The 26,804-nt window shown below is 33.2% G+C and overlaps 1 protein-coding gene across 18 annotated transcripts in view; it reads right to left on the bottom strand.

The window, feature by feature from the left end:
• Window positions 1-26,804, bottom strand: part of PDLIM5 (PDZ and LIM domain 5) — a 212,149-nt gene that overhangs the window by 65,651 nt on the left and 119,694 nt on the right. For 4 of the 18 annotated variants that reach the window (XM_041758591.1, XM_041758593.1, XM_041758592.1 and 1 more), the window contains 6 exons: window positions 21,172-21,214; window positions 19,158-19,249; window positions 12,541-12,555; window positions 9,768-9,785; window positions 9,305-9,477; window positions 8,899-8,935 (listed from right to left, as the gene is read on the bottom strand). In XM_041758591.1, coding sequence (XP_041614525.1) covers window positions 8,899-8,935; window positions 9,305-9,477; window positions 9,768-9,785; window positions 12,541-12,555; window positions 19,158-19,249; window positions 21,172-21,214 — 378 coding nt within the window. Of the gene's footprint in view, window positions 1-7,224; window positions 8,340-8,898; window positions 8,936-9,304; window positions 9,478-9,767; window positions 9,786-12,540; window positions 12,556-15,983; window positions 16,001-19,157; window positions 19,577-21,171; window positions 21,215-26,804 lie in introns of those variants that run through there. The other 14 variants (XM_041758595.1, XM_041758601.1, XM_041758604.1 and 11 more) reach the window with 8 other exon arrangements.

Raw genomic sequence — 26,804 nt, 5'->3', positions numbered from 1 at the left:
TGCTTCAATGATTTTAAAGTACTATTCTCACAAGGAACTGAAATGTAGTAATTACTTATGATCAATAGATGGCGATCTTTACATTATACAGTGGTCACCAAACCAGTATTTGCATAGGACACTATACTCCGCCACAGAAAATGAAAATAAATTACAAATGTTGCGTATTTTCAATAGACAAAAACCAGTGCTTGGTTACATACCCAGTTTTTTTACTTACGGACTTTTTTCTAGGTTGATGCACATACTTTGCAGTAATGATGGTGTCAGCTAAGAGATTCTATCTGGATGTTATTTTTATTTTTTAAAATTAGACTGTTGTGAAAGCCTTTCTGTCGTGTATTTCTGAGGAAATTCCCTTCTTTTTATACTTCATAAAAATATGTGGGAATATGAGACTGAGGAATGATTCCTGATTTCTTTGCATAGCAGATGAAGAATAATAGTTTTAGGTAATTTATTAAAATGGCACATGTCTTTAAAAGGATAAACAAGAGTCTAGCATATTTGAAAAATAGCAATTGAAAGAAGACATGGCTCAGGTCAGCAAACTGTTTCTTCATTAAACTATTTTATGTGGGTTACAGGAACATCTGTGAATAAACTAAAATATTTTAAAAACTTGCTATAAAAAGAGTATGTTTAGAAATATTTATGAAATTTCTGCTTTCTAAATTTTCAATGAATGCACCAAGTTGATAGGTTTCTATTCAAGAAGTATCTTAAAATCTGTTTTGACAACCTTCAGCTAGAAAGTATGTGGACATTACTTAGTGCCATGAGACAGCTTACACATAGAGAACTTTTTCCCTCTACTACTCTTATAGTTTTGTGTAATGTAACTGGTGACTAGAGTTTGAACTATTTTCCTACCAAAGGGAGAGGCAGTTAGTTACTCCTCCCTTCAGGAGCATTTTAAGTCTTTGAAAATTAGAAATCCATATCATACATTATTCTTAATCGTAATATATGAAAAATCAGAACCTACCGTTACTTGAACAAGAGAGAAAAAAGACTGATAAAACTGTGTTTTGATCATGATAATTTTATATATTTTTTTGCTAACTAAAATGCTTTTTACCTATTCATTATGGACCTATATAAGCGTGAAAATTTTAAAACTGCTTATTAAATAAATATTTTACTATAGTAGAAAATGAAATGGTGAGATCAAGAAATCACCTTTTAACTTAAGATAAACTGTATGGTGCCTGACACAATGATTTTAGGTATATAGGTGTTTTTATTTTTTTAAGTTATCTTTCAATGAAATTTCCTATAGCCTCCCATAATTCTCTACTCTGGTAAATCACATACTATTATGAGCTTTTTCATTATTAGTATGTGTTAATAATGTAGCTATTGCTTCTTTTCAGTCAAATGTTGTAGACTAGACTCTTCAAACTTCTTCATTTCCTTAGGAATGATAAAATTATTTCCATTGGTTTTTCTTTTTTTTTAAGATTTTATTTATTCATTTGTGAGAGACACACAGGGAGAGGCAAAGACATAGGCAGGGGGAGAAGCAGACTCCCTGTGGGGAACCTGATACAGTACTGGGTCCCAGGACCCCAGGATCACGCCCTGAGCCTAAGGCAGACACTCAATCACTAAGGGACCCAGGCATCCTTCTACTGGTTTTTCTAATCAAAGATCTAAGCATTTCATATACCCATTTCTAAAATTAGTCAGGTGTTGTATTATCACAGGAGTCACTGAGCTATTCATGTTGAAACAGATCAAAAACACAAAGGAAGATGGATTAAGAAACAAATTTTTCATTTAATTTGAAGAAGTGTCTTCCACAACCATTTAACAAGCAGATAACACCAGGAAGAAAGCATCACCACTTTTGCCAATTAGGTTGCCAAAGCACAACAATTCTCCTTTAAAGCAATTTAGATATGGTTCCACTTTAGCTACTGTATAAATATTAATGTCTTTTTATAAAAATTTGACTTCTATTGAATTTATATTCAATTAAAAGTTATGTTTACCATGCTGTTAACAATTTCCCTAAAATTCAACAATTAAGAAACCAGAGAAATATTCATTGATAAGCAATTAGAAACCATTAGTTAGTGCTAACTAGTGCCAAATATGAGGATACCAAAATTCTTGTGTTCAAAGAACTTACACTCTAGTTAGGGATATAGGCCATGGAGACAAACACCTGTTATCCAAAAGAGAAAAAGAGGTACCACAACAGAGATATGAACAATCCTTCTAACTGAGTCCAAGTCAGTGACTCTCCTTAAGAATAACTTTTTTTAGATACTACTCTGTCAAACTGATATTAGTAGAGAAAGGCCGCTGGTATATATTATGGACTGAATGGCTTCCCCTCAAAATTCATATGTTGAATTCCTAACCCTCCAGTGTGACAGTATTTTGATACAGGCCTATAAGAAGGTAATCCAAGTTAAATAAGGTCATAACAGAGAGACCCTAATCTAAGAAGACTGATATTCTTATAAAAAGGGGAGATACCAGAGCTCTCTCTGTGTGTCCACAGGGGAAAGGCCCTGTGAGGACACATTAAGAAGGTGGTCATCTGCAAGCCAGATAGAAAAGACCTATCAGAAAGCTATCCTGACAGCACATTAGTCTGGGACTTCTAACTTCTAGAACTATTAGAAAATAAATTTGTCATTTACCTAGTCACCTAGTTTTGGTATGTAGGTGGAAGCCTGAGCTGACTAATACAGTGTATTTCTAACTGAAGAATCAGTTCACCAGTGATGAATCTTACAGTCCTAACACCTACTTTCAAATTACACTTGTATGTTATTTTTTCTTAAAGACTTATTTATTTACTTACTTGAGAGACAGCAAGAGAGGGAGGGGGAGAATGAGCACAGAGAGAGAGGGAGAAGCAGACTCCCGCTGAGCAGAGAGCCCAATGTGGGACCCTGAGATCATGACCTGAGCCAAAGGCAGATGCTTAACCAACTGAGCCACACAGGCGCCCATTCATATGTTTTTATACTGTATACTTAAGTATTTATTGTATTTATATATACATTTATATTAAATGCCCATTTATATATTGAATGTATAGATCTTTATTTACAGTTACAGCTGCATCCAGAAAGAAATACTATGCCTGTTAGAATGCCTTTTCCTTCCAATTTATATTATATTAAGACTCTTGTCTTCAAAGAGCCCATACTCTAGTTGAAAATTTATGACATATAGACAAATATCTATGATACAAATTAGGTAAGCAGTAGAAATTATATAGTATATTACTTCAGATGTAAGATTATTGCCACTGTGGAAGATGGAGGTGGCACACTGCGGGTGAGTCTACATGGTTGGAATTGTAGAAAGGAATAAGAAAATCTTGGAAGAGGGAGGATTTGCCTTTAGCCCAGTCATTCTCACTGGCACACCATGGGCAATTGGAGCAGGATCATACTTCATTCTGTGAAGTGATTCAGAGCATTACAAGACATACAGGTATCGTCCTGGCCTACATGTTTCCAAAAGCTACTCAGCAGCAACATCTCCCCCCAGGAGGAAATAGAAAGTAAACTTTTATGGATGTGAAGAAAACAGTAGATGTGTTCAAACAAAATGTATTAAGTGACTGGTTAAATGGCTAATATATTTTATTCTAAAATGCTGCATATGGAAAAGTGTTAACATACAAAATCATAATAATATTAGGCAGTGCTTGTGATTTACAAGAGTTTATTACATCTACTCAGAGTTCATCCTAATTTTCCACTTTGAAGCTTTTCACTGATTCATTCATATAATCTTGACTGTATTTGATTTCTAAATTGCTTTACCAACTCATTACTCCTAGAATGCTTCTGATGTAATCACCAAATAAACATCCTTTACTTAAATGTATCTTCTTTTTGACCTCCATACACCTTGTAGGTTGCCCTAACCTCATCTTTCAGTTTAATGGTTTCCCTAAATGCTGTTTAGAATCTGGGTTGAAAATTCAAGAAGAAGGGATCAGAAGTGACAAAGACCGAGAGAATGAAGGGAAGATGAAGAAACAAGAAGAATTCATGCAACTGAGGTTCAAGCCAGATCAACAAAAGCTAGAATGACCCTCCCAGGTTGTCCCTACCTAGGCTGAAATGACTAGGCTTTTCATTTCAACCCCATACCCCTCCAGTCAGCTCACTGCATATGCACAGCCCCCACAAAGCTGTGGCTTTGGAGTAAAGGGCATCTGCTGCTGAGGTGACACGTGGAGGGACTGACCTGTGAAGGCTATGTGCCCCCTACATGTGCGCGCATGCACACACTCATGCACACATACACACACACAAACATAGCAACAGGCATCAGTACTCTACTGAGGTGGTATTTGGAGGGGCTTTACAGTGTCCACCACTAAGTCTAAATTCCTATCTTAAAAAAGTGGGAAAGTCAGGGGCAGAAACTTTAGAGTTACAAATCTGACTCTCAAACTCAGAATACATCATTCCTTGCTGGGGCAACTGGGTGGCTCAGTGGTTGAGCATCTCTGCCTTTGGTTCAGGTTGTGTTGTGATCCTGGGATCCTGGGACTGAGTTCCACATCAGGCTCCCCACAGGAAACCTGCTTCTCCCTCTGCCTAGGTCTCTGCCTCTCTGTGTATCTTGTGAATAAATAAAATCTTTTTAAAAAATTTATCATTCCTTACTTACTTATTCTGTAGTAATGATGTCTATTTTGGAAAGAACGAGCAAGGAAATATTTACTCGCTTTAAGTAATTTTCTTCAATAGAATAAACAAAAAGGACAGAACTGAATTCACTAAATTATGAATAAGGCATCATATGTCTAGTTTCTATACATTTTAAGTGTTATTTTTAAATGTTTTTATGTGTGTTTTACAGGGCATTCTGATACCTACAAATGCATTACCAACATACCAACATACCAACATATACTCCCTAATAATGCTTCCTTTTCCTAAGTCTTCAATGGGTCTAGTGGGAAAAGCATTGAACTGATAACTATGCCAAGAGCAACACTAAGTAGGTGAATGTACTTTATTTAGCTTTGATAAAACTTTGATAAACCTCTTTGGTTCTTCGTTGTTAAATTTTTCTTGAAAGTGGTTAGATATAAGACAACTTCCCATTCAAAATGCTATGGATAATATGGGGAATATGAGTTATGGGTATATGTATTACATTTTTACAGCATGCTTCCTGTCACATACCATACTTTGGCTACACTACCGTTTCTGGTCTGTATGTATACTTGCCACACTCCTTTTTACTTCAGGGTTTCCACACTTGTTTCTTCTGCCTTGAGCAGTAACCCCAAGTCATCTCATGGCTGACTCTTTCCTCTCTCAGGTGATGGCATTAAGGTCATCTCCTCAGAGGTCCACACAACTTAAGTAATCCCTCCATGTCTAAGCCAAATGTCCTTTATACTAATTTATTATCTTAGTAACACAATTATCTCAAATCACCTTGTTTATATATTTATCTGTTACTCATTGTTTAACCCCTAGTACATATTTGTACCTGGTATTTAAGTAATTATTTCATGTGAAAGAATAACTCAGGCAATACATGAGTATTTGTGATTTAGATGATTTTAAATACACATCAGAAATGCAAAAATTATTAAATTTTTCATCTGGGGAAATCAATTCACCCACAACTCTGAATAAATCACAATAAAAGAAGGGACAGTTACTCTCTGTCTTAATATCACAATTTTTTTTAATATCACAATTTTTATTAAATAGGCTCTCTACTATATTTTTATATGAGTCTTCTCTTCCTAAAGGGTATAAGGATGGACAAAATGAGTGTGTTTCTGTTTCCACAAATAATATATTTTTCAAAGTAACAAAAATATTCACTTTGTGAGAGACTTTCCATCTTCTAACTGGTAAAACCTTGTAAAAATGTTGAAAATTCTTAACTTTCAATTCTGCATTAAAAACAAGCCTATAATAAAGAAGTCTGTATAAGAGAGACAAACAAAAACAAGCTATAAATTAGGTCACTAAACTTACAATAATATTTTTGCAAGGAGCTTTTACAATATTTGGCTAGCTTTTAAGCTAGGAATATAAGATGTCCCAGAAGATTAATTGAACGTAAGAATTCAACCTCTGATAGGGTCAAATGGAATGTCTTTTGTGATTCATGCTGAACATTTATACTCATACTCAAATATGGATCATTCGACTTATCTCAGTGTACACTTTCAATGAGACTTTAAATACTTAATTTTTAATCAGGGAGGTATTATATTTTTATTTTTAACTGTACTTATTTTAAGTTATAAAGTTCTATACATGTTCACTTGTCTTTATTAGGGAGAAATTCTTTTATTTACCTAAAATTCTCATTTTAGTAGCTCTCTCTCTCCACTCCGTAGTTACTCTAGAAATTTGGTGGTTGGTGGGAAATATCTTGTTTACTCTACCCTACCATTTATTTTCATGAGAATTTGATTCCACGTACTTTCAAATATCATCGTTTGAGATAAATGAGATTTATCAGGTATGGGAAAGCCTGGTCTAAGAAAGTGTATTTTCTTACAGAGGCCAGTTAATAATGGATTGATGTCAAGATCATAAAACCACAAGCAGTATTTGATACAGTAAAAGAAAGATTTTACTGTATTATGAAGTATAGTGGAAATGAGCATAGATAAATCCTAGAATTATTTTTAAATACATTTTGTGTAAAAAGTTTTAAATAGTAATCAATCACTAACTGAAATTAATGTTTCTCCAAATTATCAGGCAGTTGTCCTAGTCTATAGTGACATCAAAGTGTAAAAAACCTGGAAAAATAAAAATGCCTCAAACTGGGGCTCCTGGGTGGCTCAGTCAGTAGAACATGTGACTCTTGATCTCAGGGTTGTGAGTTCGAACTTCACACTCGGTGTAGAGCTTACTTATAAAAAAATTAAAATAAGATAAAATCTTTTTTAAAATGCCTCAAATATAGGCAAAATCCCTCAGTAATCATTTTCCACAAAGACTAACGCTATGTTGTGCCACAGTCTGTCTGATCTTTTACGTTACTCACATAAGATATTATGTTAAATAACATAATTCAGGAAAAAAAATATACAGGCTTTGTCATACTCTACACTCATTTTAGTAGCCTTGCAAAATTAAAAATGTTTTCCAAATGAAATGTCAAGAGAATTATTTATTTTACACAAGTGATAGTGTAACAAGTCTTGGATGACACTGTTACTAGCTTCAGAGAAACAGAAAACAATTACAAAGCTAAGTTAAAGGCAACTTTATTACAGTACTTTCCAAACTTCAAAATGCACTTATTATTGAATTTAGAACTAATATATAATACATTATATTACAAACAGAAAGCATATCTGGTCAAATTATTAGCTTGCATATATTGCCCAAAATATAGTTTCCTAGGAACAGCAGCCACACACAATAGTTTATATCAGTATATTTCTGATGTCACATAAAGAATCATTTATAATTTATTTTATGTTCATTTAAAAACAAAGCAAAGTTATCTTTTCCATTTCTTACTAGTTAATGCCTTGAAGTTGTTTATACCCTAAAAACATCCACCAGTTTTGAAGGATTTCCTTCGGTAGAAAATAGGATTTTTGAAGCTAACCAAATAAAAGAACACTCAATTTCCCCACCGCAAATAGGGGAAGAGTTGTCTTCTTTCCTTTTTAGAAGCCAAATCTGGGCCTCCTTCTCTTCATAGCCATCTTGAAATGGTTCCTGCTTTAAAAAATACCCAAATCTACAAAAAAACTCTATTCTAATAAAGTCTTCTCTGTTTTATCTTGCCTCCTCATATTTGTTAATTTAGGGTAATTTACAACCCACTTTGAACATTATGTAATAATGAATTTAAAAGTAATCTTGCAAAATGTAATAACATAAAGGATATATTTTCCAAATTAGACAAGGATATTATTTGCTCATCTACCTCTGCTTCACACAACCAACCAAATTCAACTTACAAAAAGAATTCCTTTTCCAACATCAGTACCCTAATAACAATGGATACAGATATAAAACCACTGAATAGACTGGAGTCTCTTAATTTGCTCTCTTATTTAATATTTGTGAGCTACTGACTAGCACAAAACAAGTTCATTTTCCTCTTTTTCATGACAGCAGAAAATGGTTAGAAAAGTATAGAAAAGGTTCTATTTTTTTGTAAGGCAAATTTAATACAGATTTTGCTATGAGGTTGGAAAAAAGAAAAGGTGAATGAAAAGGTATATGCTGGTTGCTTGGGGGACAAGACTCATAAATCACTGTACGTTAAGAGCACGTGCTGAAACTTCATGGTGCCAGTCACGTAATTTTGTGTATTTGGGACTAAAGACGTGAAGGGGTATCTTTTCCCTGTGGAAATAAAAAAAAAGAAAAGAAAAGAAAAGAAGAGAGAAGTGATAGAAGAGTCATAAGAAAGAGAAAGTTTCTACACTTAGTTCATCATGCAGAAAGCATGCTTTATAACAGCTTAATTTCACTGAGCTATTTTACTAAATAGCAAAGATTTTACGGGTGGAACATTTTTAAAAATACAGAAATTAATCCATAGAGCCCTCCTGGAACATCCATTTCTGTGCCCAAAATAAAATTACTACAAGACAACACAAACTCATTCACAGAGATCTGTAGTGTTAGCAAAAGCATCCCCATATATACTCTTCTGCCCACTTATTTCAATTACAAAAGAAAATTAACCATATGTGAAATGTAGATAAAATCTATTAATATAAAAATCTGTACATTTTTTAAGTCCCACAGTTAAGTCCTACAAAAGATACCAAAGTTAAATGCTTAGCTTCTAGTTACAAAAACAAAAAGCCATACCATTACACTTGAAAATGTGAAAAAACAAACCGAGACCATTCATGAAAGGAAAGCATTCAATGTACCAAAAAAATGGACAACTTACTTTGCCTTCTTAGTATTTTCAGTGTCCGATTCTTTCACTGAAATATAATGAGCAATATCCAATATTAGTTTACTTTTTTTTTAACTTGAAAAATAACTTAGGCAATTACCTGTACCAATTAATACCATATGGTCAGGCTGCACAGAGCCACTAAAAAACATTCCATATCTTGCAGTCACTGGCTACGTACTATAATAAGTACTACTGCTGCTGCTGCTTCTACTGCTACACTTTTCAATACAACTCTCCTGGGCTAGCTTCTTATTTACATTACCCACATTATGCATGGCATAATTTAAGAGCAAACTGACTCAGGAAAATTACTGTTTTCCAATAACTGCCCATCTGTCTAATTGCTATTCTCTATGGCAAAGAACATTCTTAAAATCCTTAGGTATTCACTTACGATGTTCAGTCCCAGTGATCTGGGCAAGGATCCGGAAAGAGCGAGACTGAGTCGTTCCAGTCCTTGGACGCCAATCTTCAGTGTCCTCCATCAGTCTCTTCTTGCTGGCATCACTATGAGTTGGTATGTGATAAAACTCTGTATTGCGCTCCACAATGTGTTTTCTCGGTGGGCTAGGATTAAAAGGAAGGAAAGAATTAAAAATTTTTATATTATATTAAGGATAAAATATCCTCTGCCAAATTATTTATAATATATACACTTAATATCAATGTTCTTTTTTATATCTTTTGCTTGTCCAAGAAAGTGAACTTAGTCTCAATTTTCTTAAAAAGGCATCCTTCTGTAATAGAGTAGACTTGCTTTCTCTTAAACTAGTAAAAAAAAAAAAAAAGTATTTATATGCTTACATGCTTACATAAAATAATAGTATATATAAGTATCTATTCAAGAGAAAGTTTACCGTTTGGGTGGGGTTTTCCTTTTAATTGACAGAAGAAGGCAGCAGAAGAGAGATTCCACCATAAAGAAAAGGAAAAGAGTAAGACGGAAAATAATGAGAATTGAAAAACTCACAGGGGTTTAAACATTTTTTTGAAATTACTTGTATTGTTCTTCTATCTTATGCCTAACAAAATACAGGTATGGACTATATTCACAACCACTATTAAATATCGGTATGTTGTCAAAATGTATCGTCTTTCACAAAATTAGAAAAAAACATATCTTCACTACACTCAGGAACTAAGGATGGTTTAGTACAGGCTAAGTCAGCAATTTCAAATGCAGTTTTGAAAAAGGTCACCACTGTTACTTTCTACGGTTTTCTCATTCATGTGTATAGATACCCCTCAACCTAAATAAAGTTAGGGTCACAGGGTCAACTGTGTAGGAAATAAGAACTGTGGTATATGAGAAACCAATAAAATGTTTATCAAAACACCAAGATACAAATCCTGGCTCAATGATTTCACAGATCTGTGATTTTGGACAAGTCAACTTCACTGAGCCTGTTTTTTCATTTATAAAATGAGAGTACCACATACAAAGTGGCATTGTTCTAAGCATTAAATGAAATAATTTATGTGAAAAGGATTTGAACTCTGAGTTTGCTAAGAGTTCATTTTTCTGTTAACAAAGAAATATTAAGGAATCTATAATGTATATTAACACTTCAGCCTAAGATCTACTGACCATAACAAATACTCAGTTCTCTCCCACCTCTCCCCAAAACAAGACAAATGCAAACTTTTGGAAGCTATGAGTCTAATTCCGGGAGAGAAAAAGGAGCCTAACTCTGGACCAGCATACTATTGCCATAAGATCCAAGCAGAGAAAGTGTTCAGAGTATCAGATGTGGATGGCAACATCTCCTGGGTGTAACTCATTGCTAGAAAATCACAGCACTATCAGAATGCCACTGGACTGTTGTCATTTTAATAAGCTACACTACCAAAACTGTCTCAGTATACTAGAAGAGTTTTTGCCCAGTGAAGAACATGATAGGATTAATATTAACACTGGCTTTAAAAAAGACATGTAGTAGTTTCAAGCATGACATCCTTTACTTAGTGTGTGTTTCATGCAAGTCATTTAACTACTCCAAATCTCAATTTTACCCATCTGAGAAAAGAGGATTGCATCTACTTTAAAGAATTGTTTTGAGGAATAAATAAGATTTATAACATATGTTAAGTGTTTTCCCCAAAGTATCTAATGCATAGTAATGATCACATAATGTGTTTTTTAATGATCACTAAAAACATTATTTGTAATCTCAGTGGCTCAATGGTTAAGTGTCTGACTCTTGGTTTTGATTCAGGCTCAGGTCACAATCTTATGGGTTGTGAGACTGAGTCACACTGGGGCTCCATCCTCAGCAGGGAATCAGCTTGAGATTCTCTCCCTCTGTCCTGTCCCCATGCATGTGCATGAGCACTCTTTTTCTCAAAAAAATAAATCCTTAAAAATAAATAAGGAACAGAATAAATAATATTTATACATAAGATATTTATAGTTTATGGTAAAAATTTAATATTACAGAAGTAAAATATCTAATATTTTACTATTAATTACTTTACTAATTACTTTTACTAAAAACTTAACCCTTTTTAAGAGAATTTTATTTATTTTTATTTTTATTTTTTAAATTTTTTATTTATTTATGATAGTCACAGAGAGAGAGAGAGAGAGAGGCAGAGACATAGGCAGAGGGAGAAGCAGGCTCCATGCACCGGGAGCCTGACGTGGGATTCGATCCCAGGTCTCCAGGATCACGCCCTGGGCCAAAGGCAGGCGCTAAACCACTGCGCCACCCAGGGATCCCGAGAATTTTAAATATTAGAATACGTAGACTACTTCATAAACACATTACACTTAGAAGACATAATTTCCTATACAGACAACTCTTTATCTTATGCAATTACTTGAAAAACTTCATATTTAACTACCAAGCTTGAAGTTTAAATTTCTCTATAATTAGTGAATCTGGCTTACAATTAAATGGTGCCAATTTCAACTATAAGACTATTGTATTTTCTATAAAAGGTGTGATCTGTAAAAATACAAAACAGTGGTGGCAAGCGAAGAATAAGTATACTAGGAATAATAAAATGACACCACTTAAGAATGCTTTTTAGCCATGACATTCTTGCAAAAAAGCACAGTACACCTTAGACTCTGTGATAGTCATCACAGCTTAAAGGCCTTGTGGTAAGTGATATGAAATTTCTAAACTTTTACCTTAGCTTTTTGGCTCTGACACTCTAAACTCTGATGACTATGATTTAAAGAGAGAGTAATATCAATGGTTTTCATTTAAAAAATATATTTGAGCTAGAACATAAATTTAACTATCAAAAGCAAATAATTTATTTCAAAATATAGGTATTCACAATTAGCAACTTTATTCAAATTAAAAAAAAGAATACTAACCAAGAGAGGCCCAAACTATGTCTCTAACTCAAGTATACCCTGTCTACAATACTCATCTATCTTCTTGAAGGTTCAGCTTACTAATTTTTTTCCACTGCAGAAGTGGAAAATACACCCACTGATTTATATGACGTTCCCTACCATGAAAAACATGTTTCCTAGGTTCCTTAACATATTTCAAAATTCTTGCATGAAGAAGACACTAACCAGGTTTGCTGGTGGTATTACATTGAAAGCAAGATGGAAAGTTACAGAGAGACAATGATGAAAATTACAAAAGGAAGCACTGATTAGGTACTTACACGGTGCCAGGGTTACTGAAGGAGGAATAATACACACAAAAAATATGTAATAGAGTAGAGAAGACATTGATGTTCCCAGGATAATGGAAAATGGACAAATATGAGGCAAAAAAAAAGAGGGAGAGAAGAGAAAAGGAAAAGAAAAAAGAAAACAAAAAATGAAATAATGAAATTCAAAACAATGAATTTACATGAAGATATTACACAAACGTCATGCTTCAAAATAAACATAAACAAACAAAAATGAACAAATGTTAGTCAGAATTCTGTTATACTGTTAACAGAAAAAGATCCACTATTTAAAAATATCTCTAGGTTTATATAAATTTATTTTAGTATGTATCCAAATTCCTATATGTTTCTAATAAAAGGCAGAGAATAAAATAATTGTTAGATGTAATGTGTAGAAACAGAACATTTTAGAATCGCTTAAAATAAGAGGAGAATAGGAGAAAGTCTTTTACTCATGTAATATATGAAGTATATATTAATAGCAAATAGCAAATATAATCTCATAAGAAATTATCCTGAATCATTAAAATAAAACTCTCCAAATCACTATTTGTATACCTGAAATTAACGTAACATTGTGTATTAACTGGGATTAAGATAAAAACCTAAAAAGCCAAAAAAATTATCCTGAATCAAATATTATAAAGAAATAACATATTATTTGATTTTGTCTCATTTTTTAAAAAATGTGATTATAATGGAGAATATAGGAAGTACAGTGGATCATAAATAATGGGCTACCACTCAGTTTTCATGTTCTCCTCTGTCCAACATTACTACTCTTATTCACAAGCAAATTCCAGTAAGTTTAGTGCTGATTTGTAGGAACTCATGCTTTTGTATTATCAGTGACCTAATTACTACCCAAAAAGGCATGTCTGGTATGATATAGTAAAGGCACTACATGAATAATACGACCTGAAGAAGGAAATCTCAAATACAATTCATTGACACAGCCTGTTAACCGTACAATCATTAAAAACAAATATATTTATGTACCATTATGATAGGGATGACTAAAGTATAAACTACATAGTTTGCCAACACACTGCTGAATCAATCCTGAAATGAAGTTTAGTCAGAGTAACTAGTAATTCATTATAAACACAGTGACAAAAACTGCCTACCGTTTTAATACTGAGACTGTTCATTGTAGCCGTATTTCCTACCTATATATCAAAGTCAGTTTCATAAACTCTACAGAGAGCTGAGTTTCACTGAACGGGGGAGGGATGCAGGAGTAAATTGATCTCAATATTTACTGATACTTACTCTGTTCTAATCACAATGCAAAGCTTTCTGCTTCATTGTTATTTTAAATAGCAGAGAATTTTTCAAAATAACCTAACCTAAACAGAATTTTAGATACATATTTAAGCATTTTTAAGTCTAAGGGAAAAGTTTTGAATCAACATGAAGATGGAAGGGAAACATTCTACAGTGTAATGAGTGGCAACAAGTGGATATCTGATTGGTTTCAACGTAAAGATGTCAATTTGTATATATGGAACAAATACTTTCAAGCATTTCAGAAAATGTGCCCAAGTAGAATGGCACATCATACATTGCGATGGCATTTGTGCCAATGTGCCAATGAGAAGACCTGGCTTCATACCCTGGCTATGCTGCCCACATGCCCTATGCCCGGGACAAGGTGCCCAGGCAATCTACAGAAGCCTCTCTTTCCTGAACAGTGAAATGGACTACAATTTCTTTTTCTTTCAGACTTCTGGTAAGGGCAGACATTTAATATATTTGAAAGCACCCTGAAAACCAAACAAATACAGATTTGTTGTTAGGTTAGATCCCGTAACTTATAAAAAAAAATTACTATCAAACCTAACTGTAGATTATGCACTTTATTCATTCATATTGCCTCAACCCATTTAAAAATAAATACAAATTCAAAGTAACAGAAAAAAGCCAGGGTCACAGTCAGGTGATGCAGAGGAAGGCATGTCAAACTGGCTTCAAAAAATCTAAGCTTGAATCTTAAACACTTACAAGATACATGAGAAAATTAAGTAACCTCTCACTTCAAAGTTCAAATGAGAGTTAAATCACATAATGCATTTAGAAACACCTAGGACAATGGATAGTAATAATTAATGTATCTGAACCTTGAATTAAAAATATATATATATATTTAACTTAAAATGCTTAAATTTATTTTTCCAAGGCCCAATTTTTCCTCTTTATAAGTCAAATTGTTTGTTACACTGGAATCTAGTAACTAGCCAAAATCTTTGTGTATAAAAATTTAAACAGGGACGCCTGGGTGGCTCAGCGGTTGAGCATCTGCCTTCGGCTCAGGGTATGATCCCGGAGTCCCAGGATTGAGTCCCACATCGGGCTCTTTGTGTGGAGCCTGCTTCTCCCTCTGTCTGTGTCTCTGCCTCTCTCTCTTTCTGTCATGAATAAATAAATAAAATATTTTAAAAAAAGAATTTAAACAATAAATTAGGGCTTGGAGATCTTTCACTAGTATACCTGGGTGCTATATTCCTACATGTATATAACATGGAACTATTCAATTAGTGAGACCACACCCAGCCTAAAATAAAATTGTTCTAATACCTGATCATTAGTTCTCAGGTGTGTCTAAAACAGTTAAATATTCCATCCATATTTCCAATTCTAACCTACATTGTGATGATAAATTGCAGCACATGCTCAGACTGATCATAACACAAAATTAATTTCTTATCTAATGTAACTTTTATCTATTTTTAAGGCTGTTAATCACCAGTCAGTGTACCATCAACACACACACACACACACACACACACACACACTAAATAAAAAATAGACACAAAAGCAAGGTTTTAAAGGTATACCACAGTGGTTCCCAATGTCTATGCCAACTACCTATGACATTTAATAAGTCAGTAACTATCTCTCTTAACTAATTTCAGAGGTATGTATAAACTTTTATCATCCAGTGACACACAACTGTACATGTAGAGGTCTAAAACTTCCAGCAACATTGTTTAAAAAAATAAAAAAGGTTCTTCAGAGACTTTACCTGGGAAACACCAGTTTGTTATATGGATTTGGAAAACAATTCGGTTTTATATGTTATTTACAAGTGCCATATATGTTTATGCTTTCTTTTGTATCTTTCTCTTTGTCTCCTAATAGTCTCGACTGACACAAATTGCATTTCCCCAAGCATTATGTCTTATAAACCACTACACAGCAAACCCCACATGTACTTTATGACAAAAGTTAAATACTATTATTTATTACCATAAAGCAATTCATTACAACATAGCAATGCAAACCAAACTTAGTGAAAACACTAATAAATGTTTTTATAAATGACAGCTGCTTTGCAAAATATAACTTAATTTTGCAAAAATGAGACACACTCATGCTGTTTACTCATATATAAATCACCATATTTCCTCTCCAGTAATGTGGATACTAACTTTGTCACTTGTGTTTTCTGTAAAGAGAAAAGCATTTAAAAATATTACTACCATATCATCATATTTTCTATCTCCCAAGGCCAGGTTATTCAAAAGAACATATTGGAACTGTTAGAAGAAATTGCAGTCCAACAAAATTGAAATTAATAAAGGATACATGAAAGACTTACCTCTTGAAAGCAGTGGCATATTATAATGCAAGGGCATATAGAAAGGGAAAAGGTAAATTATTTAAACTACTTGATGCAAAATAGCTTTCCTTCTGGTTTGGAATATAAAGTCCCATTTTGTTCTAAGTAGAGTAAAGAGGGAGAGGAGTAAGGAAAAAAGCAAGTTAAGATCAATAATTTGTAATATGCAGAAGAAAGATTAAAAATTTCATAAAGTGCCTTGTTCATTATTTTTCATAAGAAACAAGATACACTTACGTTGTATCTTTAAGAAATATTCTAAAACTATCAACATAATTATAGATTTCATCATACCTTATAATGAGTTAAAATCTCTCAGTAGTAATGAATAATGAATAAACACTTACTGTGTCTTATGTTTATTAATCCTGTATAAATTTGGGTGAGACACCTTTCAATTTGGCAAATTAGCCAGTTACTTTAAATCACTTAAAGACTAATAATCTTGCTGCTTTGAGGAAAAAAACAACTTAAGAATTTAGCTTTATATCCTCTTGAAATCTTAATTTTTATTTACTGGCATATGTTATTTTTAAAATAAAAATATAATTAATAAAAAGTAACAACTCTCAACTTTGAAAGGGTTTTGTTGTAGATCTTTTGTAATATTATAAAAATATGAAAAATGTACTAATCACGTAATTAGTAAATAGTCTGACAATGATTTCAGAAAACAGTTTGATACCTGATGAAGGAAATGAATTCATCAATACCACAAAACACCTACTCTTCAAAATGACACATTATTAACTAGTAAAGTGTGTGATTTATTTTTGATTTCTTTAACGTAGTAAGAGAAATGGCAACTGCAAATTCATCTTAGAATTTCAAAGGCACCACATTTTGTTTTCAGAGTAATCAAGTTTTCATTGTCCTAACATCTGGATAACATTTGAAAGCAATCTATATCCAGTTTACAAATGTGAAGCCATAACTTTCTTGTTAATGATGCAAAAATGTAATAATCCCTTTTCTCCTCACTCTTGCACAGCTCTGGATACAGGCACATGCCCAGTAATCACATGTCCACTGATTAAAAAACCATCATTGAGGCCCTATTACTACACCACTGCCTACAGTTTCAATTTGAAAACAATAAGCTTTAAATCATTTTAAGTTTAGTCAAAGTTGTACTTATAAAACACGAATTTAAGATTTATATCCATATTTTCATGTTTTAAATGTAATACTTTTCCATAACCTGAATTTACTTTTACCTCTATAAGTTTCTATTAAGAAGACTATTGGGGATCCCTGGGTGGCTCAGCGGTTTAGTGCGTGCCTTGGGCTCAGGGCGTGGTCCTGGAATCCGGGGATCAAGTCCCACATCCGGCTCCCTGCATGGAGCCTGCTTCTCCCTCTGCCTGTGTCTCTGCCTCTCTCTCTCTCTGTCTCAAATAAAGAAATAAAATCTTAAAAAAAAAAAAAAGACTATCTTATATGAATCAGTAAAGTAGATGGATTTTTTTTCTTTAAAAAAAAGACAATGATTATCTTATAAAATTTCAAGAAATGTTAGTAAGGAGAAATATGTTTGTTCAGACACTTTTTCCAGTGGACTTTTTAATACTGAAACTGGAGTTTAATAAACATAATAAACTTCTGCTTGTAGTTTTCTATGGGATCAACAATTTGACAGTCAGCATCTTCTCAGAATATCTACTTTGATTTCTTTAAAATCTATTATCTTAAAATAGACATATAAAAAAATACAACCAAACACATCTCAGCACTACATACTATTTCTCTTCCACAAATAAAAGAAGAAATAACATTCTTTGAAGGACACTAATTTTCCTCAATACATATGTCAAAACTTTAAAAAGCCACCCACAACCACAAAAACCATATGTTCAGACCAGTAGCGGTTCTTCCAGACCTCCTGCTCTTTCTCTCAGCAGCAGCCTGGAGCCCTGCCACTGTCTTTTTCAAAGCCCCAAAGTTGCCATGGCAGCATTGCTACAGAAAGCACAGGCCCTTCATTACATGAATTAAAATTCGGAAGGGATTATCTCAGAAAGGACCTATCCACGCAATTATTTTAATTATATTTTCCTGGGAACTGGCATTACTAAAACCATCATATATGCAGATGGTTTTCCTTTTAAAGTACATTTTTGTAACAATAAATCTGATCAAAATCATATCACAAAAATGACTTTGGCTTCAAGTATAGTCACTGAATTCCAAACAGAATAAAATGACCATCTATAAATGGAAGCTGCTGAAAATACACTTCAATTTTTTTAAATGCCTCAAAAAAGAAAAAAATCATAAGGAACAGATTTTCCAAAACTTCCACTGGCATCATATATTCACTGTCCACTTCTGTAAATCCATTTATTTTAGAAAAACTTTTACAATGTCTGCGCTTCTGTTTGTGAAGCATCCCTTGATGCTGTTGTTCTGTCATTACTGTTTGCTTTTACAGACTAAATTCTAGCTTAAGCTTATCTGAAAAGAATGTTGCTGGCTATCTGACCTAAGCTAGTGCATCATACATAGACATGAGTCAAAACTAAATTTGCTTTCTGTCTTAAGACTACTTCCTAGAAAAAAAGCTTCTTACAAGCTCCTCATTTCCTCTCTTCTTAGGGTGAGATACAGAAGCTGACACAACTCTGTTTAAACTTTTGGTGACTAATAAAAGGATGGAAAAAATGAGAAAGAAAGATTCAAGATCTGCCTTGCATTATAACTGCCAGCTGCTCCATGTTATGCCAGGACTTGGAGAAAAAGGTACAGAGTATGTTACACGGTTCATAACATGTCAAAATACATACTTAGGTTTTGATTAACCTATAATTGCCTTGCAGCAAGTGCTGTATGTATATAATATAAAGCTACATGTTAATGAAGCAAATAAAAACTTCATCTCCCTTCCTTCAAAGAACAGCTGATTTGGGGGGGATGTAAATGATTTCCTGGAAATTGCCTGAAAGAAGAGTTTTTATAAGAGCAGAAAGCACCCTTGGCCACCTACCCATTTTGCTGTTTACTGTCACCCTGGGATCCTCTTCTCTGCCCCTCTGCTAGCTCCTGAGCAGTCTCGGAACACACGCTGGTGACTGCGGGCTGCCGTGGGACATTAACTGCAGGTTTACCAGCGCTCAGTGCAGATGAATGCTGGTCAGCACTAAGATTGGCATTAGCATGCAGTCCAGATGCAGCAAATGAGGGAGGAGTGACAGCAGCCACGGGTGGAGGGGAAGCATGTGATGAAATGGTCGCATGGGCTGGGGTGAAGGCGGACGATGGTGATGGGATGGATGTAACTTTTGGTGAAGACACAGAACCAAAGGGTCGTGGTGCCTTATTGTAGGCCATGTTGGATGTGGATGTGACTTTGGACACAGCAGGAGATGTAATGGGCACAGGTTTAACTACTTCTTTAGGTTCTCCCTATGTAAAATAAAAATAAACATACACAAAACACACCAAATACATGCAAAATAGATTCACTGAAAAGAACACATAGCTAGTTTTTAAAAAGACAAACACAATCATGTTAGCAGCCCAAACTTTACTTGTTTCTAGATAAAAAAAAAAAAAATCAGTATAACATGCATGCCAACTGGTTCCAACATGCATACCACAGATGCAAACAATGAGTGTATTTTTTTTTAATAAAAATAAAAGAAGTTTCAAAATATTTAGTAACTAGAAGAGGAAAACTATCAAAAAGCCTAAATGCCATCATAAGTGTCAACAGACACTTTAATTTTCCAAAAGGAAAAAATTTTAAATACCCCACAATAAACAAAATATCATTAACAAAAACATTTATTTTAAAATATCCAGTCTTGATTACAATTTCATCTTTCAAACAGCTTACTCTACAGAGTACAATTATTTAAATCATGAGGAAAAAACAGCACATTTCCAAGTCTTCCATTTAAAAATATTTTAAAACAGAGAGAATAAAATCATTTTCATCTAACTCAGAAATGTGCACATTCTAATGAATTATTTTGAATGAAGATACCGCTTAAAAGTAAAAATCTCAACAATCCACCTGTTTCTCTGGAATGTTTTGAGATATTATTTGGAGATGGAATAAAATTCTTTCCCTTTTCCAAGATAAACAGTTAATAGTCACATGAGGAAAAAAAAAAAAAACGATCTTAGAGGTTTATTTCCATTTGTCAAAGAAAATTTAAATAAGAAAAGTCAATTCTTCCTAAAAGTAACATAATTTATGTTTGCAAATCTCTATCCCAAAGAAAGTGTGAAGTTTAAAAAACAAAAACAAGTTAAGCTTCTGTGACATTCAAGAACAAATTCCTACTCATCCTACCATTCCAAAAGAAAAATTCTTTTAAAAACTTACAATGGTGGCCCTATTATGTTTAATTTAAAAAAAAAAATAAGTGATCTAAATTAATCTTGTAGAAATAATAAAGCTAATTGAGGGAGACAAAGTAACTTAATGTCTCAGCAAATCAATATAAGTAATTCACTGGAAAGGCATAAACAAAATTAAGGAGAAAATCCCCCAAAGTATAAGCCAGATGTATATGAAAAACGGTTTGGGACAATTTGAGGATGTATATGAGAGAAAAAACATAGTTGCCAATAACTGAATCCAGAATATTCTGAAAATGTAATTAAAAACTTATTACTATCACTAATAAAATGTTACCAAAGACTTGAGGTACTCATTTTTAGTAACCACTTATTTATTCTCTGTAAAATATGTGAATAAAGATAGGCAATATGAATGTGAATGTTAAAAAAAAAAAAAGGACATTAGTTAGATACTACATGGCACTGGAAATCATGTTTTAATAACACTGATATAATTACAGATGTTAATTATGTGTGTGTTGATTTCCATCTCTCCCCTGCACCACCACCAATCTTTAAAAGAAAAGAATCATAAGGAAAACTGTATTGAAACTATTAATTGTCAGTGTGTCCTAAGATAAGAATGGAAATGGCAGTGATTTAGGAGGGACTATCAAGTGGTACCTAGTGATATCAGATAAGAAACACACCTTTTGAACAGGAACTGGCTCAGGCTTGGGTGTGGCAGATGCCCTAAATGGAAAAAAAAAAAATAAAGAAAAAGAGAAAAAAATATAAATTTTTGTAAATTTCTTATTAATGGAATTATTAGTATATACCTTAATATATTAAATAATCAGAATTTATAGTTTCATAATTCATAGTCTTGACTATTCATTATCTACTAATTAATTCATGTAACTCAAATGCTACAAGTACCTATACCCTTACACACTGTAAGGTAATTCATTAGTTTTCTACACATTCAAATAAGGGAAGACAAACACCAACTGTTTCCTAATGCACCCATGTTTAAGCTTTCAATTAAGGCTATTCTCCACCCAAAAGGGAAAAGTGTAATAAACATGACTGTTTCATCCTTGACCAGTTCCTAAAATATCTAATCTGAACCTCTATCTCCAACACTATCTGCTTTTTCTCCTAACATCCAGGAATACATCCACAGGACATTGGATTTCTATGAAGATACTGAATAAATTCTGGTTGAACTGAGTCACCAAATGAGTATTTATTTGGAATTTATGTTCTTAAATGCTTATGCCAGGTAATATATTGGTTATGGTAAAAACTCAACTGTAAATTCTTCTTTAGGCTATATTTTCAGTGAAGGAAATAACCATCTTCCATTTGTCTCTTTATATCAGTACTGTTGCCTGCACGTAATAGGTCATCAGTAATGAGTGTGGCAAAGGAGAGAACAAGGGAAGAAGGGCAAAATTCCATGAATACAGAACCATTTCCAAATTCAAATTAAGTATTTTCAATATATGCTTTTTTGTATTATCACTGTCCCTTTGGTTAGCATGGACTAATAGTAACAATAATTTATTTGAAGCAATTATTGCATATAACCATGACAAATAACCAAAACAGCAACTACCCTTATCCCCATTTTTTACTTGACGTATTTCAAAGTTTAGAGTAAGTAAATTACTAGGATATAGCTGGCTGACAGTTCTTTATATTATAATATACTAGCTGCAGACAAGGATAGTAACTGAATGATTGGGAAAGCTTCTAATAATTTAAAGACTACCCAGTATTAAGGTACATATTATGTTTAATCATGCCAGAAGCAATGTGACTCCTCCTATAACACAAGGCTGCAGATAAGACATCAAGTGCAAAATTTAAGAAATATAACCTAGTAGGTAAATAATAAGTGTAACAATTTAAAGGTACAAACCATGAGACTGTTTTACTTAGATAACAGATCGCCAATGGAAGGAAGAAGCTAGCATAGGATATTTGATCTCTGAGAATAACTTAATAATGAACTCTGATCAACATTTTTAACAGCAACCGAATTTTCCAACAACAACTAATTTGATTAGTTAGGGCAAGCACTGACTGAGTAATTGACTAACCTAGTGAGAGGCCACAATGGATGCTAACATTCGGTTACTACAATATAGAATTACATTCTGCAAAGCTGTGTAACTTTCCATGTGTACTCTCAAATAGACAATTTCTCCTTTAGGTTATAGGATTATTATAATAAGCAAAGGAAACAAGTTCAAGTACAGAACAGTGGAATCTTCCTTTCATTGAAATTTCACAATGAGATGTAATCACAGAGGATCTACTTATTAAAACCACCCAAGACATTATTGGAAGTCTGCCATAATAGGATGGTTTCTTTTTTCATTTGGACACTTAAAGGTGTATGGAACTCTTCTAGAAACATAAAAACAATTTATAAAAAGAACTGGATGTTCAACAGTCACCAAGTTTCCAAACAGAATAGAATGCATATATCCTATGTCTATGAAAACAATCCCTTAGTTTTTTCAGGGTGTTAACACGTTCTTAACCAACATTAGCAACAATAACAAGAGCCTCAGAATGGTTAGTTTACTTAATTTTGGAATCCAACCTCTTATTTTGTTGAGAAAGCACAGAATAATAATGAGTCCTAAAATACTTTATGTATTGAAAGTCTGCAAAAATACTGCTTTGAAATCTTGAATTCACAAATGAACTTACGATCTGAAACCTGAATCTGTTAGCCCTGCTTGCCTTCTGATAAAATTTCACAAGTGCAACTACCTGAAGTATGACAGAAAAAAAAATGGATAACACATCTTCAAAATTCCAGAATTGGGTCCACTACACATTAAAAACACAAACATCATTTTGTAGGGAAAAAATACTTATAATGAAATGTCAAACAAAGTAGTTGACTCTAGATGCAATAAAAATTAGTTCCTTGAGCTTAATTATTTAAATAACCACCAAATGAGTCATAAAATCATTAAAACTTAGATTTCCTTTAAAGTTACTCTGTCACACGACATGCAGGTATTCATTTAAGCCATGTAATTTTTTAACCGTTGTACTTAAAATGGCCCTCATTTTAGAGTGTCGTTTTGCTTTTTGGAGTGAAGAGAAGTCAAACTGCTGTCATTAAAAATATTTGGAAAAACATTTTAACACAAATAGTATATATGTACCTATAATATGCATTAGTTACATTTTAAAAGATCAATATTTAAGTGTACTTATATTTAAATGTATTTTTTATTTAAGTGTATATTTAAGTATAATTACATACTCTTATGACACTAAAACTATTGTGGCTTGAAAAATTAAAATACATGACAAATGAAATCTATAAAATTAATGAACAGCAAAATTAATAAACAGCTTTAAAAATTCAATTTTTACTATTACAAAATAACAAAATAAAAAGATATACCACCTTTCCACCTTTTGCTTTTTGTGTGTGGAGATTTTTTTTAATGTTAACACATAATGTTTGAGAGACTACACATTGCTGGAAAAACTATATATTAACACAGCTCTCTTGAAAAATAATTTGCCATGTATTTGTAAAAAGCCCTGAAGAAAGCCCGTGCCCTTTGACATAATGATCAACTTCTGGGAATATATCATAAGGAAATAATCTGATATGTGGAAAGGACTTTATGTATATTCATTCACTACAGTGTAACTTATAATACTGAAAAATTGGAAACAACCAATTAAATAAACAATGAGGGGATCCCTGGGTGGCGCAGCGGTTTGGCGCCTGCCTTTGGCCCAGGGCGCGATCCTGGAGACCCGGGATCGAATCCCACATCAGGCTCCCGGTGCATGGAGCCTGCTTCTCCCTCCGCCTGTGTCTCTGCCTCTCTCTCTCTGTGACTATCATAAATAAATAAAAAATTAAAAAAAAAAAAATTAAAATAAATAAATAAATAAATAAATAAACAATGAGGAAATGGTTAATTGCAATATAACCACATGGTGAAACATCCAATGAGTAAAATCATTTTTTGAAAGAATCCTGAACTACATGATAACATGCTTACTTTATGATATTCAATTGAAAAGAAAAGATATAAAAAAGCATATCCAGCATGGTCAATGCATGAAAAAAAGCAGATGGAAATAGACTAACATTTTAGTAAAGGCTCTCTACAAATAGTATTTGCTTTTTCTCTTTTGTGTGTTTTCTGTTTTATAAAATGTACATGTGTTTTTTTATGGCAAGTAAGACTATTTCTCAAAATATATTTCATGGAAAACTACTTTTCAAAACACAAAACAAAAAAGAGGTTCTGTTACCAAAGATATCTGGGAAACTTAAAAGTTATATAAGCATGTTAACTGCTGCGGGGCAGAGGCTGTGGAGGGTGGTCGCAGCTACCTAGTTGATGGTTCATCTTGGTTTCATTTTTTATCTTTTTTTTTTTTTTCATCTTGGTTTCAGACAATCCCAGTGACACGTCCCTCCCAACAAGAACAGAAAGGGGCCAGGGGACCCTCCCAGCCCCCCAAACAGGTCAGCCCCCTATTAAAGTCGATGCCTGCAAAACAAAAAACAAAAAACAAAACAAACAAAAATAAGCATGTTAATCACAGAACATCTCAGAGCCTTTAAAGGCCTAAAGAAAAAAAATACTGCAGATTGTTGTCCATACCCCTTTGAAGTATGACATACTCATCTATTTAGAATACTTATTTATTTAGGAAACCTTTTTTCTTAAAACTGGAGTTAGGGGGAAAAACCCTCCAGAAAATGCTATTTTAAAGAAACAGTAAAGAAAGTAAACCTCTGTAAATCTGAAATGTTTACTTAAGTCTCCTACAAGTGGCTAAAATGAAAGAAAAGAAATATTTTAATCCATACAATCTTCGAAACTTTTCGTTATATCAAATAGTTTCTTTATCAAACTATTGATTTCTTCAACTGTGTTTAATAAGTAAGATACTCAAAGATTATGAGCATAATCAATGTTTTAGAAAGGAAAATCTCATTTCCCTCACCAAGCTGAAATACGTGTTTCCTATATTCCCATAGGAGAAAATCCTAACAAGTATTTGAATAATATTTTGAATTACTGAATAATAAAAACTATTTCTCAGAATTAAGATTTTTACAGTCATCTTTCAAAAAAAGTAAACACATTATACCCAGCATTTACACCCTTACTTTAGAAATGTCAGAAATTACTTAAAAGTGAATCATTTTTAAAAGATTTTTAAATAGATAAGCAGTTTTTAAAACTAAGGTAAAGTTATTAAAAATTGCATCTATATTTTCCCCTTTAAATCCTGGGAAATACACAATGGGATAATATATCTCCCTTTCAACTGCAGTGATCACCACAAGTCACTTTTGTGTAGTGTGTGTTTCAAACCAGCAGAGATCCTGGCAATGGCTTAGTGCCATGGGCTCAACAATTTGCTTATTGTTCTCTGTTCTCTTAGTGTGAAGCCACTGTACAGGAGTAAGCCATGATGGTGAGAGACTGATGCATTGGCCCAATACTATCCTCAGGCTCATGGAATTCAAAGAACAAAGCCATCAGTGTGGCTACAACAATCTATTTTGAAAGGTGATTGATTTTCCTAAGAGCAGCATCCAAAATAAAAATCCTGGGTACACTGCAACCAGTTTCAAAACTTCTGGCTAAACAGTTCAAAGACCTCTATGTTATAATGGATTTTATTAGAGACTAAAATTGTGATGCCCTGGTTATAATGATGTATAGGAAAAATAATGCCATAAATAAGCAATAGCTCTATCAGGAATTAGATTCGAAGGAATCAAACAAAACTGCATCTTATGAATACCCAATGAATGGTATTATATTTAAGTTATATAATGAATTAATGGATTTTTATAATACTGCTTTATAAAATAATGTGCTTTTAGCTTAAAAAGTAGCCAACAAATGCTCACATTGGTATTTAAGAATGAGGAATTAAGCAACAGAACTAGACTGATAAAGATTATTCACATTACTCATAATGTCTTAATGACTCCTTCAACCATATCTAATATACTTAACTCATAAACAATCATACAGAAAACAGAAGGATTTTTAAGTTCCTTTTCTGTGAGATGAGCTCTATCTAAGTTTCCCACAACATGGCCATCTTTGGACTCACTGACCTCAAGACCCGTAAACACTAGGGTACATCATTAATCACTTTAATTGCAAAGTTGTCAATTTGCAATAACAAAGCAACTCCAGAGGGGAAAAAAGTGAGCACTCAGCTGTGCAGAGGGATGTCTCCTTAAACAATTCCTCCATATTTTATTGTACTTCCAGTCAGTCTACTGTAAATTCAAACCTTAAACATTTAAACC

The sequence above is a fragment of the Vulpes lagopus genome, chromosome 6 (assembly GCF_018345385.1).
Source record: "Vulpes lagopus strain Blue_001 chromosome 6, ASM1834538v1, whole genome shotgun sequence".
NCBI lineage: Eukaryota > Metazoa > Chordata > Mammalia > Carnivora > Canidae > Vulpes > Vulpes lagopus.
Note: the sequence above shows the minus strand (reverse complement) of the source record. Positions and strands in the feature narration are given on the sequence as shown.